The sequence below is a fragment of the Mastacembelus armatus genome, chromosome 6, assembly GCF_900324485.2.
Source record: "Mastacembelus armatus chromosome 6, fMasArm1.2, whole genome shotgun sequence".
Taxonomy (NCBI): domain Eukaryota; kingdom Metazoa; phylum Chordata; class Actinopteri; order Synbranchiformes; family Mastacembelidae; genus Mastacembelus; species Mastacembelus armatus.
Window position 1 is genome coordinate 9,019,286 of NC_046638.1, and position 15,015 is coordinate 9,034,300.

Consider the following 15,015-nt stretch of genomic DNA (forward strand, 5'->3'; position numbering starts at 1 on the left):
TTATCAATTTCTCCTGAAAAACCTCTTGACAAGATACATTTAAGGACCCATCACCACCTCAGCTGTAGCATTACATTAGTTTCACCTCTTGGTGGCGCCAACAAGCAGTTTGTGTAGCATCTGGCATCACACTGGGGGTCAGAGCCACAAAGCCTGGGAAAAGCAGCGCTTTGTCCATATAAGGCCGCAATCCATCCGCTTCCCTCTTCCTCCCCAGCTCCCTTCCTCTGTCTTTCTCAGACCTGAGGGATATTTAGAGTTCCTCAGCCAGCCTGCCCTTCCTTATTAGGAGCTCAGCTTGTTGTCAGTACTTCTACCCTGCAGGACAGTGGTCCATCTCTCTGCTGTCAGATGAGAGAAACAGATGGGACGACTGGCGTTACCCTAACTGCAGCACAAATGGTCGAGAACTCAAAAGGCAACAGGACTCCTGCAGCTGTACTCAGACATACTGAACGCCCATGCAATCTGTGTGATGACAATTTCTATTGAGTCGGTCATGATGTGCAGTACAGGAGTAGCAGATTCAAGAAACAGTTCAGACATTCAGTAAAAACATCTGGGTTGGCAAGTTTTCTCTTTTAGGCTCATGTGTGAGTGTCGCAGCGTGCAGCTGCTCTCTTAAGTTTTTTTTTTTGGTCCCCTGTGATGTAGGACATCTGGCTACTAGAAACAGAGCAACTGACAATGTAGACAGATGATAGAAGCAGTGCTGACAAAGCATCAAAAAACAAACCAAGTGACCAGATATCACACAAATGAGCAATTTGATTACTCCATCAATCATAGCATGTTACTTAGAAGCCAGGGATCCAAGCATTGTACCCACTCTTAGACCTGGTGCTGAGGCTGGGTACAATGTTAGGAAGCAAATTGTCATAGAAAATATTTTTCTTGAATCAATGCTTTTGTAAATAATGAGAAGAGGTGGATAAAATGTCTATTGGAATAATGAAGCAGCTGGTACAAACACACTTTTTTTTATTAGGGTGCATACATCCACTTAATATATTAGAAAACCAACATGTGAAGACAGGCTACATGGAATTTTGCTTCGAAAGGGGTAATATTCAGGACTAATATTTATACACATACAATATACATAACCATGCTCTCTTGCACGAGAGGAATTGATGAAAAACTATGAAATTTATATCTTTAGCAATGGTAATAATTAAAACCATTTATCGCATAAGATTTGACAGAACAGCATTTTTTTTTTTTTTTTTTTTACTGTGCAATGACCTTTGACCTTCAGCTATGCATAACATCTCCCTCCACTTACGAAGTGAGAAGGTGCTGCTCTGAAATGGGCTTTTCTGTCTGGAGGACGGGCAACGCCTCGCAGATCTTTTGTTGTTTTGCAGAGTAAAGTGCTGTTGTCGGTTGACGTGGTTCTCTGGTCATTTCTAAGAGCATTGGGTGTGTCTGGGGTCATAAAAATAAAAATGGATGTGGGGAAGTGCATAGGTGGAGAGGTAGGTGGGTCCAAACACTTGCATGTAGAAAGAAAACAACCCAACAGAGTTACATGGTCTTCCCGTGTTGTAAGGACGTTGCAGAGTGTAAAAATGGAGCCTGAACTTTCCAGAGCTGAGTTTTAAAATACACCAAAAACATTTACTGCTCAACAACACATTCGATTTGGACTGTGAGTGGGGTAAATCTGTGAATGTGACATGAGTGTGTTCACAAAAATAAATACTTAGTGGGAGCTTTAAGGCCCAAGCTGCCTTGTGTGCTCAGTGGAATGTGCATCAAGGAAGTATGTGATGCACGCATAGGAATGTGTGTGCATGTGAATGTTCCCCTGATGCACAGCCATAGTAAGATGTTGTGTTTTGTGTGTTGCACCAGCTGTGGGCATTCTGGCTCTTGTCAAGTTTCATGGTTGCTACTGTGGGAGCCTCTGACCAAAGCCACAGGCCTTCATGCCATCGTTCTTCCTGTGACAAACAGGCATTAAGGCACACAAAAGCCACTCCAGCTGTTCAGAGAGGCATCACAATCCAATTCAAGCTGTGGTGCTCATGTACGTAGGACATTTTGCCCCCCCACCCCTTCTCTTGCTCTTTGGCACTGGGAGGATTGTGTGGAAAGAGGGAGGGATGGATGGATGGATGAAGAGAGGGAGAGGGGGGAGATTCCCTGCTCTTCATGATTCTCTCTCTCTCCACATCTATTTGGAGAGTTTGCTGATGACACGGATCAGCGCTCCATTTTCATCTTTAAGACGCTGGTTGTCTGCTCTCAGGTCAACAAGAACCTGAAGGTTTAAAAAAAAAACAAAAACAAAAAAAAAAACCTCACATTACATCAAATCAAAATATGAAACCAGATTTAATCATATTAGATAGTTATGTTAGTTTTCATGTTATTGGATTAATGAGATATTGGGTGCTGAGATTATATATTATAGGCCATTTTAACTAACTGATGGGGAAAGCAGCACTATTTCTAATAACAGTAACGATCATTTCACTCCATGTTTAAGCATGTCTTACCACTTTAACAAAAAGCAGGAACTAGTAATGTTATTCCTTACTTTTTCCTGCTCTGAGATGTCTGTGGCTACATTCACACTGTATTAATCTCCCATAAATCTGAATCTGGTAGCAGATTTAAGATCTGAATTAAATATAGGGCAATTTATGCAAGTAGCCCACAGCTCATGCTGAATAACAAATTGGATTTAAATTGTTCACTTATCTGTGAAAGAGAGAAAAAAAAAAGTCTGATCCAAGTCAGAGGGAAAAAAAAAAAAGTCTGATTTGTATTAATATTACATGTAATGTAAGTGTCTGCCTTAAAGTCTCATTAATCAAGATGTAATATAAAGGTCAACATCATTACAGCCCCCTGGAGTCAGGCTTCCAGAGACTACACTGTGCAAAACAACTCTCCACAGTGTGCCTTCACCACACCCCTGAACTGCACAAGCTAAAGCCAAGCTAATCAAGCAGGAACATGCAAAGTGTCTGTGGACCTGATAACATTCGTTTTGGATATCTCCTCACCTTCAGCTCCTCTTCCAGCTCTGCCATTCGCCGCTCCAACATCCTCCGGTCCTGATGCCAGGAAAACGTGAGGGAGGACGGGATGCAGACAGAAAGTGATTCACAGAAGAACAAAGACCACAGACATTGAGTGAAAACACGTGACAAAGTGGTTGCAGAAGGGAGGAGAGAGCATCAACCGACAGCAGGTGTGGCTGTAGTGAGGCAGATGAAGCTACTAAAAAAAAAAAAAAAAAACTGGAATGCATTACCTTTCTCTCCAGCTCCAACAGGGCTGAACAGTCACTGAAGCGCTCCTGTCTCTGTTGGATATAAAAACAAATAAAGCAAAAAAAAAAAAAAAAATAATAAATTTACGTTAGAGACTGCAACAAAAATAACAGTTGCTGGTTTCTTAATTTGGATTTTGAATTAAAGTGAGACACAATTCTTTTGGTAAGCAATCACCATGTCCAGAAATAACACTTGCACAAGCAGTCAAAGTAAATCTTTGCAATTTTAGCCACTATTAGTTTTAACACCCACAGTATTACATAGTGTTTTATTGCTTATCAATATCTAGTTTTTCCCTTAGAAAGAAAACTATGGTTCTTCCTTTCTGCAAGAGATACATCGTCTCACTTGATTTCTACTCCGATTTGTCGGATCTCAGCAATCTGACAAAGGAAGTAGAATAAAAAGACGAGCAGAAAAAAAAAAAAAAACCAAAACTGTTCACTACACATTTAAAGAGAATTCTACTTACGAGCAAAAATTCAGACAGCTAAGGTCTTTTTTTTTTTAATGCTGCAGCTTTATGCCTTGTCTTTGCGGAAATTGTTATGGTAGTTAGCTCTCAGATACGGACTACTGACTGTACAGTATTTTTTATGACGCACTGTGGGGTCATTTAAGGTATACATATTCACTTTAGACATGTTGAACACTGATTTCTGTGAACGTGAATGTCTCCTGCTAAAGTTTAATAACATTAGCTGAAGGAGAAAGGTTTGCTTTTTTTTAATCTTCCAAAAACAGCATTTTTGCTTCCTTTTTGTATTTGCATAGGAGGATAAAACAGCTTATGTTCAACTTATTGGGTGTCTGTGCCATCACCTGTGTGGCCTTCTCCAGGTCCAATCTGGTCTGACTGACGATCCTCTGGGTGTCCTGCAGCTGAGACTGAAGCTGGTTGTTTTCTCTGGAAACCTCCTCAAACAACTAACACACAAAGGCAACCGTAAATGACTGGGACAGAGAAAGGCAACTCATTTGATCTCAATATCAGTTCTGTCTGCCGACCTTCTTAAAATCCTTGGTCTCAGATTCTCCTCTCTGGGTACAGTCATTATAAGATACATTTGACCTGAGTGGGTGAGGAGAGCAGAGGTCATGGAGACTGTGCTAACACAACACAGGAAAAGAGCAAATCAAACAGGTCAAAGGCTGGATTCATACCTGGAACTCAAGTGCTGGTCTGTCTGTAAACAGAAAAAAAAAACCAAACAAACAAGAAAACAATTTAGGGTTAGTGTCTTAGGTTACAGTCCACTGAAACCATGATGAAATCACACACCTGTGGATCAAGTCCACTTCCTGAGAATTCCTCCTCTCCGCTTGGATCGTTGTCATCACTCTGTAGATGACACCACAACCCTAAAGTCACATTTCTGTTTTTTTCTGGTGCGCTACTGATGAATTTCTTGTTAGAATGGTTTTCTATCCACCCATTAATTTCTCAGATTAAAAGATGTTTTCAGTGTTAACCTCGCCAGTCCTCTGTGCCTTCCTCCTGGCCCGAGCTTGTCTTCTCTCCCTTCGCTCCCTGGCCCATCGCTCTGTCTCGCTCTCCCCTGTGCTAGCCTCAACATCTGGAACAAAGCCAAAAAGCAGGTGTTGAAGAGCAAATCAAATAGTTAAACACAGTAATGTCAAGCTCTACATTGGTACCTCTCCTGTCAGACATCTGAGGTCGTGGCGTACCAGCGGGCTGCGTGAGGCCAAGAAGGTCTGACTTCTGCAGGCTGGCAATACGAGACCTCCAGCTCACCTCCTGTAAACACAGTATCCCCTGCTACGTGATGACACATGACATTATATAAGTGCTGCCAACACAGGGTTGTAACTCTGAAATAAGAGTCTCACCCCCTCCTCTCCCTTCTTCGTCTTTGCTTCTTTCTCCTTCTCCTTCTCTTCTGCCTCCACATCTCTCCCTTTATTGTCTGACTTCATCGTCTTCATTGTCTTTTCCGCCTCCTGAAGGTCAGTTAGTGTCACCCCCTTCATGTGAAAGACATAAAACGATCTTATATACCACACAGAAATATTCCTTCCAGAGCTGGAGGCTTCCGCCTCATCTGCAGCAAACATTTGAGCGGACGATGTTTGTACCTGAGTGGAACGGCGGGATTGCCGAGCATGTCGGGAGCGAGCCTTCCTCTGCGCCTCTGCTTCTTCATCCCGCACTGGTGTCAAATAGGATCTACACAAGTCAAATCACACTTTTAGCAACAAAGCAGCATCGTCAGGCCTGCGGGTTAAAAAAGATCAACTGCTTGTTGACAAGCACGGCAACAGCCAAGACTCACTTGCGTCTCTGCTTGGTCTCCTGTTCGGCCGTGGTTGTGCTCTGAGAGTTGGAGGTGGTGACAGTAGAAAGGTCCTTCTTCTCTGTCTTTTCTGCCTGTTCCTGAGGAAATCTTAGGGAGAAAGATAAGACATGGCTATTAGATCTTCAGAAAAATAAGAAAAATATTTCAGCCAAAATGGTATATTACATAAAAATAAAATAACCTCTGCGCCAAGACGCTATTAAGGCGGCTGAGTCCAGCAGAGCTTGTTCCTGTGCTAGCTGAGGTCATGGTGGGATCATCCAGTCTCTTTCCATAAGATGAGCTACAAACAAGACAAAGCCCGTTTGAAACACAAAGGAATCTTTCACAGCCACACAGACATTAGAATGCAGTAGTGGGGCAATGTAGTAAGCTGTGACACTGCATGAATAATCACACACAAACAGGAGAGCAAACAAATACAAGATGGGTGGTGAGCAGCATGACTGACCTGTGAAGCAAATAGGGAGTGGAACTAGTGATATCATTCCCTAATTGACTATGAAGGCGCCGGGTGTAAGAGGAGCTACGGCTTAGCCAACTGAGAGACACACAGGGTGACAAGGGCACATATGCAGTGACTCAGAAAAACAGATTCCGGTTTCACAAGTGCAGAAGCATATGAAAGCACAGGCCCACCTGTTGGAGTTGTCAGGGTTGCTGTCTGGAATACTGAAGAGTCTCCGTGTTGGTATAGGCGGTACCCGAGCGAGCCTTGGCTCCTGAGAAAGAGGGGTGAAATCAATTCATCAGTTATTTATGTGACTCAGTGAAGTGAAGCTGTAAAAGAAGCCTTTATTTGGCCTGTCATGGTAGATTTATAAAATAATAGCTGTGGTTTCATAGGGGTATAAATCCTTGATTCATGTGCATGCGTCTGTGGTGTGTACCTTGGTGTCAGCCTCGGAGCTGAGGCGGGGGCTAGAGGCAGAACGGGTCATACCCAGACCCGACTCTGGAGGTCTGCTGGAATCCTGGTTGGAATCAGACAGTCCAGCTGAGCCCAGAGTCACCGAACTGTCTGCCTTCCTCAGAGATGTTCTCCAGGAGCCTGGGGCCTCAGTGGATGCAGGTTTGGTTGGTTCCTGCTACATGTCCATTGAAGTCAGCATTTTTATTGTTCAGTAATGTTGTTAGGGAACTAAAACAGACTTCATAGGTCATTATATCTCTGTAAATTACCTTCTTCACTTGGCTTGTAACAGTACTCGTTGACATGGAGGTAGAAAGCAGGCTGCCGGTGATGCGTTTGTTGTTCAGGTTGTTTATGATCTCCCGGTTTTTCGCTTTCTCTGGAACCATCAGCAATCAATGAATCGCTAGTACATTCATAAAAAGCCATAAACCCCCGAATTCATAAAACATGTCACTTTTAAGCACACACTTTTCTCTCAAACACTGATTAGCCGCAAGACCATAAACACCCCTTCAAAGCAGAAACAGCAGCCTCCCTCACCTGACTCTGCGTCACTCTCAGATTCACTCTCCTCCTCAGAGCTGGAGCTGCTGGAGGCTTTTGCCTGACTCTGAGACTGAACCTGTCCTGCCTGGCCTTCCTCCTCCTCGTCCTCAGCCGGACTGCTTTGCAAAGCAGGAGGTGGGTGCTTCTCCCGCTCGTGGAGGCAGATTTTCTCCTTACTGCTCATACGAGAGATAGAGGTCCTGCAGGGGCGGGGCCAAGGTGGGGTGGAACAACAGGTGGCATGCAGGGAGCTGATCAGTGAGGGCAATCATTCCATGTGCAGCCAATTAGAGCGAGCATGCACTAATCAACGCATCCATAGGTGGAACAGTGACTGACTGTGATCACTTGTGTAGCAGTGTTGTCTTATCACTAGATCCCCAACAGGTTTCTCTTAAATCTACTACTTTCCAACTCTGAAAACATGACAACACAATCTACATAAACCCACAGGGATAAAACAGCAACAGACCATCCACACAAGTGGCAAACAATCTCTGTGTCCTAGTTCCACATCATATACTAATTGTATGCAGTATGAATGTAGTTTCTAATAATCTTTATAGTATGTAGTATATACAAAACATGTACAAGAAATCAACATGCTTTCTAGTTTAAGTTTTAACAGAAAACTGTTTTTAAGTAATGTGTTTAATGAAATTGGGGCACTCATTTACTCATTCTGGGCAGATGAGCATGTCTTATTTAAATTTTGTTTTGTAGAAAAATCACACTACCATAATGTTTGAAAATCTATAAATATCATGGCTTTATATCTTTATTTTATTGTTCTCATTTGTGACGACAGATGTCCTTGTAACCAGAACTGTAAATTTGTTTATGTTATGCATTTCACTACAAAGCTGCTTTTTTGCATTTCTACTGATATTCTATAATACACTATATTTTTATGTTACCCCATATTGCACAACCTATATTGAAAACAATTACACTTAGTATTTAATATGAAATTAAGGCACAGAATGTAACCGACTGCTACATCTATCTGGGTCAGTGTCAGTGGACAACGTTCCAGCAAAGAAATGCTGGGATTGCTACAGTAACATCACACCTGCATGCAGACAACTGGTACTGGGACTACTGGAACAGCATAGCGTGTGCCTACATAAACTCACACACGCACAAACACATGCCCCACACACCAGCACACTGGCACTGACCTGCGTGGGCGAACTGGTACCATGGAGATTTGCGAACTGGTCTCAATAACAGGAGTCTGTTTCTCTTTCTCGCTGCGTAACTGAAGAGGAATATAAACACACATAAACACAGAGAACACTTGCAGCTCTAACACTATTAATCATATCAGGTTTATCTAACTGAGTGAGATCGCTGCGGAGCCTGTGTGAAGGCAGACTCACAGCGTTCTGTTTCTTCTGCAGCTCCTCCAGAGTGTCCACAAGGTTCTCATCTGCAACATCTAGAGGTGTTTGGCCCTACAAGGACATTCAAAGTATATGATCGGTCATAGCACAAGTAAAGGCTTCATACACAATTAATGCTAAGGATAGGTCATTTTCCTCCCACTCACCACGTTGTTGACAGCACCCATATCACACATGTTGTCAGCAAGCAGGGTGCACACCTCCTCCTGCCCCCAGTGAGCTGCTGCATGCAGGGGCGTCCATCCGTCGATGTCCCTGCTGTCCACATCCACCCCACATTGTAACAGCACCCTGAACGTGGCGAGGAAGATGGAAGGAGACGGAAGTAAACAAACAAGAAAAAGAGAATAAGGAACAAAGCTATGAATAAAATCTGTTTGACTTTGTGTTACACCCAAATAAGACAAAGGTTAATAAACTCATAGGTGTCACATGTGGACTGATGCTTACTTTAGAACTTCGATGTAGCCTTTGGCAGCAGCAACGTGCAGAGAGGTTGCCCTGGTGTTTGGGTGAGGTGTGAGACTACCACGTCCTGCCAGCACTGCCATGGCGTCCTGGAGCATGATCCTCTCCTCTTCCTTTCGAGCCTTGTCCACGTCTATTCCTGTGGTGCACATATAAACATGGGTCAAATGAAAACACAGATACTTTAAATCACCTGCCAGTTAAATTTATAATGAATGCTATAAGCTATGCCACATCAACAAAACCTGATTTGAGCTGTGACTTAACACGTCAAGTTAAAAATCAATGAAACGACATTGGTGTGAGTTAAAGCTACTTTGACTTCATCAGACATTTTATGTTTATGTTTATGTGAAGCACACCTCACAAAGGACAGATCTCACAAGACTTATGATCAAGAAATGTTCATTTTCATAAAACTGGAAAGAGTAACGGCTAAAGGTTTAAAGGAATCACTGGACCTGGGAAGTTTGCCACAGAGCATCCTGACACCCCAAACTACAATTCCCAAGTTTTACATGATAATGTCAGGGAGCCTATTCACAGCTAACGCTCAGTAAAAGTTAAGTGATGCAGCAGGACAATGACCCTAAACAGCAAAGCAAATCTACTGCAGAATGACTTAGAAGACAATATGTACTTTGGAGTGAACTGACAAAAACAGAATTATTGGAACAATTTAATATTATGTCAGTCTGTAACATGCAAGTTAATTATGGTTTTTCAAATCAAGGTAACAAGTTAGATCAACACAACCGATTTAAATCATTTAAAACATTGCATTACCTCCACCTCTGCTCAAATACACTTGTCAGTGTGAAGAGCTTAGAACACTGGCACACTGGCAACATAACAGAAAGTAGTCAAATAATTATAATAATACAAATAATAATACTATATTAATAAATAAGTTAAACTTACTAAAATGGATTCATGATAACAATTCAGAGGCAAAACTAAATGACTTAAAATTAGTCATTTAATCAATGAATTGATTAGAATTTTTTATAAATAACTTATTAAAATTATTATTTTAACCATGTTCATGAACCTTGGAGTCCTGTGAAATTCTTGCCTTAGTGTTACTTTTGATAACAACACAAACAACAACCTGAAGGTGTAATGTACATGGGATTATTTTAAGATGTTAAAATAACATCAGACACAGACTGAAAAACAGCAACGGGAGACTTTCTTCACCTTGTTTTTTGATTTCAGCTTTGAGCAGTCTCTCCATGGCGTCTTCTGTGGCAACATCTAGAGGAAGTTCTCCTTCACTGTTTACCGCTCCAACATGAGCGCCATGCTCTATCAAATATCTTAAAAACAACACAACAACACTGTCAACATCAAGTGTAGAGTTCTGTGAAATGTACACACGGACCTCACTGTTGTATGTAAACACCCTGTCCATCCCTGTATCATGTTTACCTTTAAATTGACTCACACTCAGTGTAGGCCTAATACTTTTGGCTAGGTAAATCATGATCACTGTGGTGAACTGTGGTCAACACTCACTTGGCAATCTGGATGAAGCCACAGGATGCTGCAGCGTGCAGAGGAGTCCAGCCCTCGTTGTCCCCTCTGTTCACATCACTTCCGCTCTCCACCAAAAACTGCACCATTTCAGCATTTTCATCAATGCAGGCCTGCCAGAGGGGACACAGCAACGAGAAACATGTATTTATTGTTGGTTGTTTATTAGAATCCTCGCTAGAGACATTTAAAAACAGAAACCAGGTCACACATATTATGCAGGCTGCACTTTCAGTGCAACACAGAAGGTCTTTGACTGATTTCATTTGAGTTTGTTGTAAAAAGGAAAAAAACTCCAGACACTTTCAAATGCTATTAAATTCAACTAAAGCACTGGGGCTAAAACAATGCCTACTGTTTCTACTTTTTGCAGTGACCTTCTGTTAAGTGGGCTGCTAAAAGCCCTCAAGTACTTTCCAAAACAGTCATTTTGTGGGGTGAGGAAACAGTGAATCTATTTAGCTGCTTTTCTTTAGGTGAGGTCTAGCAAAAAAAAAAATCCCATGAAGAATCCCATGATGATCTCATGGTATTATATTATGATAGGCTCCTTTAATTTCAGCTAATATTTATGCGAAAACACTCAGAGGGTAGGGTGTGTTATAAGGCCATTTTTCACAGTGCATTAAAGGTCTGGTTTAAGATTTGCCAGCAGGGTGAGTTTTTTTTTTGTTTTTAATTTTGGCCTGTTTTGGATACAACCATATTTCAACAAATCTCTGCACTTATGTAAAAATAAGCTCATTTGTACCAGAAGAAAACTGTGATAATCATGAAACAGTAGCGGTTAATTCTACACTAATTGGAAAACATCACCTGAAAAGAGATAGAAGCCGTAAACTGAGAACATTATACTCTTTTGCTTGATGCTTGTGCTGTTGGAGGAATATTTTCCATTTCTTCGTCTGAAATCCCTACTAAAAATACATGAGAAGATCTTGCAGTGTACATCAGCAGGTATCTCCAAAACAGATAGCAATCAGCCTGACTAATAAAAATATGTTACTTTCACTGAACTATACAGCAAATGCTTAAACTGTATGTTTAAGGAAAAGGGCAGGTGTACATCTTCAAATCAAGCGGACCTTTGTAAATACTTATTTTTACACTTTGCTTCATGTACTTTCCAAGCAATGACGTATTACCGTGTAGGATTTGATCACAATCAGCTGAGGAGAAGACACCAGCTCAGACAAAGATTGCACCCTCAAATGTGACAGTGTTTTTGGTTATTCTGGTTGTCACAGTTCCCTGAAGTATTTCACAGAGGCAAGTGTCTGCAGCCACACAGAACCTTGTCCGTCAGGCCCGTCTTAAGCCGCCTAAGAGGCTTTGCTTTTGGGCTAAATCAACTAATCACAAAGCTGCTATAAGTCTCCACCCTCCTTCATAATATGAGATAATTAGTCAGGGAGTACAGTGGAAATAAAAAACCAAAACATGGCCATTGTAAGACCCTGAGAAGGGGCTCATAGTGCACTCCCGAGACAGATCCTGGCAAGTCAAAAGCAGCGTTCACTCGCAGCACAGGGGCAGCCCTCCGAACAAGTGCCACAGCCAAATGAATGAACAGAGGGTGCTTCTCGCACCCTGAGCATTATGAGGGTGCACACACAGCCTCCAAGCAGGCTCCTTCACTGGGTCATCAAGTGACTCATTGTGGAAGTCGACTTTGACAACAACAGCTTGTGCTGTTTGAGGAATGTTTTCCATTTCTCCATCCGAAATCCCTAAAGTCCCCTCCATGGGGAATTGGCAAAGGGAAGGAGAAAGAGAGGAGGAGGAGGAGGGGCCAAAGGAGAGAGAAAGAGTAGTGGAGAGGACAGAAAGACTTTGGATGGAGAGGATGGAAAATTTGGAGAGTGTGGGCCTATATTTAATTCTGGCTGCCAGGCAACCGATGAGCAACAGGGAAGAAAGGGATGGAGAGGGCAGGAGAGGGACCACACTGAGTGACGGTCCGACATGTAGATCGACCACATTTAAGGGACACCCAGGAAGTAACATGCTCACTCACTCATCTGAGCTGGTCATGGGAAAAGCAGCTTCATCAAATACATACAACTGACTTAAATTAGAAAGAGAACACCCATATTTCCCTCGGCATGACATCAGTGCGTGCACACAGGGCAGCCGAACCGCCATTCAGCTCCTGCGAGCTGGAAAATTAAAAGCAGGACATGTGTGTTTAGCTAAACCCATCCGAACCTGAGATCACAGCATGCAGGGAGACAGCACTGTGTTTATGACAGGCAGGATCATAAAAGCAGAGGAAATACTGCATCACCAAGGGCCTGTGTGACAGTGATGTTGTCCAGACTGTTCCTCTCTGTTATGACTGAAGTCAAGGGGAGGGAGGGACCTTAATGCTGAGCTGCATTAACACTGGAACATGCTCTGAAAAAGAAAGTGCAGCCTATTTGGGACCAGCAAAACCAGCAGTACTCAATTACAAAATAAAGGTTAAACCACACTCTTCCTGCCAGTGTTGCTCTGTTGATAGTGGCAGTTCTTAATCAACAAGCTCCCTTTTGTTTTCCTCCGTGAGAAAGATGATCAGATGACGGAAACCTCCCTGAACCTCCCTGAACTTAACCACCCAGTATTTAACTGACACTCCACCAGGGACCGTCTGTCACAAGCCTGCCGGTCAGCGGCTACTTATGGCTATAACGATCCCCGGGGCTCTGAGGTGGTGGGTTTTTACCGCCTCACTGCTCTCGGACCCCGGTGGGTAGAAAAAGGAGCCTGAACCTTAAAGTTAGCTTAAACTCACTGTGCCTGCCCGCACAGGCCAGGACTGCCGCTGCAACTTTAGCACGACAGCCACGATAAAGTGATAAAGTTTCTAAGCGCTGATACGTTAAAAGCGACCACAATGTTTGAGTTATGGCGAATTTACCTTCATTTAACCTCTAACCTCCCGATAAATTAGCGTCCGTTCGCTGTTGGTATCCCTGACGGATGAACCGCTGCCGCTAGTTAAGCGACAGTTAACTAGTTAGCGGCAACTCGGCTGGTTAACAAAGACTCAACAGTTTGACAGCGACGGTCAACTTCCCACCTGGTGAAGCGCTGTCAGCCCGTCTATGTTGGCGTGGTTGATGTCAGCTCCCTGCCGGAGCAACGCCGCCACCTCCTCCCGGTCTCCGGCGGAGCAGGCGGCCATAAATACTGCTCCTTGGGCGAACCGGACTTTCGCCCGCCGCGTCCCGGAACCGCTGGAAGTTTCCCGGGCCTCCAATCCCGTCCGATCCGTTTCCGAGCCCAACCATCGCTGCAGCTGATCCTGCCGACGCTGCTTGGCAGCTTCGGACCGGGAATGGTCAGTGGCCGCCATCTTCCGTGCTCTGTCCCGGACAGATTCAGCTCATGGTACGAGCAGAAGCGGAGCGGGTGGTTTGGATTGAGCCTCCCCCCCGGGTTGCGCCCCCTGGTGGAGATGCACTGGAAGCGACGCCGTGAACGTCAGTGCGAGCTCCTGGGTGGCAGTCATCCGCTGCTTTCAAGTACTGCTCGGAAATTCATATTTTACAGGGAGGGACATTAATGTTATCGTCATATTGTGTTTTCACTTGTTTGAGCCAGCCAAACATTACTCATTATAATTTAATGTCACTTGGAGAAAAGGTTATAAGCTGCATTTAGAAGACTGTTGAGAACAACATTTCTAATTGGTTAAACGAAACAAAAACAAGATAAAACAATGAGTATTAGATAAAATAGTGCAGAGAAATAACCCCAATAACAGATTAATAAATTAATAAATTTTATTTTAATAAATTTTATTTTTGGTAATATATAACTCGTATACCTTCTCTTCAGTCCAAATCCTTTTCAAAACAGGAGAGCTCCTCATATTTCAATGTAATAATATTTATATATTATTTTTCAAATAGTTTTTTTTAACTTGTGAGGAATCTTTACATTATTTTATGTTTTAAAAGCAGCCAAAAAAGATATTACAAATGTCACAAACACAAACAAGACAAACTTGCTCAAAATAAAAAACAAATAAACAAAAGACCAAAACAGCAGACACAAATCAGAGTTTCAAATTAATGGCTTAAAAATTCTGCCTGTTTAATTTAAATATATTTTATTTTTTGTGCATGAAGATATGACACCCAAGTTCTAGTTTTTACACATAGGCCTATTTTAGCGTATTTTAAATTCTTTAACCGTGTGTACTTTGTAAATGTTATATAATACGACGTGTTTATGTGCTATGGGTTTTTCTCCAGCTCATTTTAAAGATAGACTCTAGTGAAACGTATAGTGCCTGGGTGAAAATGGGAATTAAGCTGTTTACTTTCAGCTTCACAAAGAAAATACTTTAATTGTCAGCCCTACTTATAATGAATATAAGGTATTTATAAAAGGGGCAACATCACATTAAAATACACGTTTTACAATACATCTGCCAACATGCTCTACACATAAAAAAAAACAGAGATGAAAGACTAGTTTTCCAAATATTTACTTAGTTCCCATTTTCCCCAACGCCGTTTGAAAGCAGTCTTGCGTTTCTGCGC

General features: G+C 42.5%; 1 protein-coding gene across 6 annotated transcripts; it reads right to left on the bottom strand.

Annotated features, from left to right (window-relative positions):
* Positions 1-964: 964 nt before the first annotated feature.
* On the bottom strand, positions 965-13,916 carry LOC113133124 (protein phosphatase 1 regulatory subunit 12A). Of its 6 annotated transcripts, none has more exons than XM_026311709.1 (25): positions 13,545-13,916; positions 10,463-10,593; positions 10,145-10,263; positions 8,927-9,083; positions 8,623-8,767; positions 8,453-8,527; positions 8,252-8,331; positions 7,065-7,246; positions 6,791-6,900; positions 6,499-6,696; positions 6,248-6,330; positions 6,060-6,149; positions 5,790-5,891; positions 5,585-5,695; positions 5,388-5,478; positions 5,142-5,276; positions 4,947-5,049; positions 4,764-4,867; positions 4,573-4,632; positions 4,455-4,477; positions 4,299-4,362; positions 4,113-4,217; positions 3,269-3,319; positions 3,018-3,068; positions 965-2,266 (listed from the first exon to the last, which is right to left on the bottom strand). In XM_026311709.1, the coding sequence occupies exons 1-25, from the start codon at positions 13,818-13,820 to the stop codon at positions 2,180-2,182; spliced, it is 2,733 nt and encodes a 910-aa protein (XP_026167494.1). In that variant the 5' UTR covers positions 13,821-13,916; the 3' UTR covers positions 965-2,179. The 6 variants fall into 6 exon arrangements, with proteins under 6 accessions (XP_026167494.1, XP_026167492.1, XP_026167493.1 ...); XM_026311707.1 differs by having other exon boundaries at positions 7,065-7,270; XM_026311708.1 differs by having other exon boundaries at positions 6,499-6,693; positions 7,065-7,270; positions 13,545-13,820.
* Between the last annotated feature and the right edge of the window lie 1,099 nt (positions 13,917-15,015).

What these genes read in the sequence shown, in the direction of transcription:
- LOC113133124 (XM_026311707.1), bottom strand. Translation starts at nt 13,820, where the DNA reads ATGGCGGCCACTGACCATTCCCGGTCCGAAGCTGCCAAGCAGCGTCGG. An exon ending in AACCCTGACAACTCCAACAG is followed by an intron (nt 6,150 to 6,247) that starts GTGGGCCTGTGC and finishes TGTGTCTCTCAG; the next exon opens with TTGGCTAAGCCGTAGCTCCT. An exon ending in AATCCCGCCGTTCCACTCAG is followed by an intron (nt 5,277 to 5,387) that starts GTACAAACATCG and finishes TTTCACATGAAG; the next exon opens with GGGGTGACACTAACTGACCT.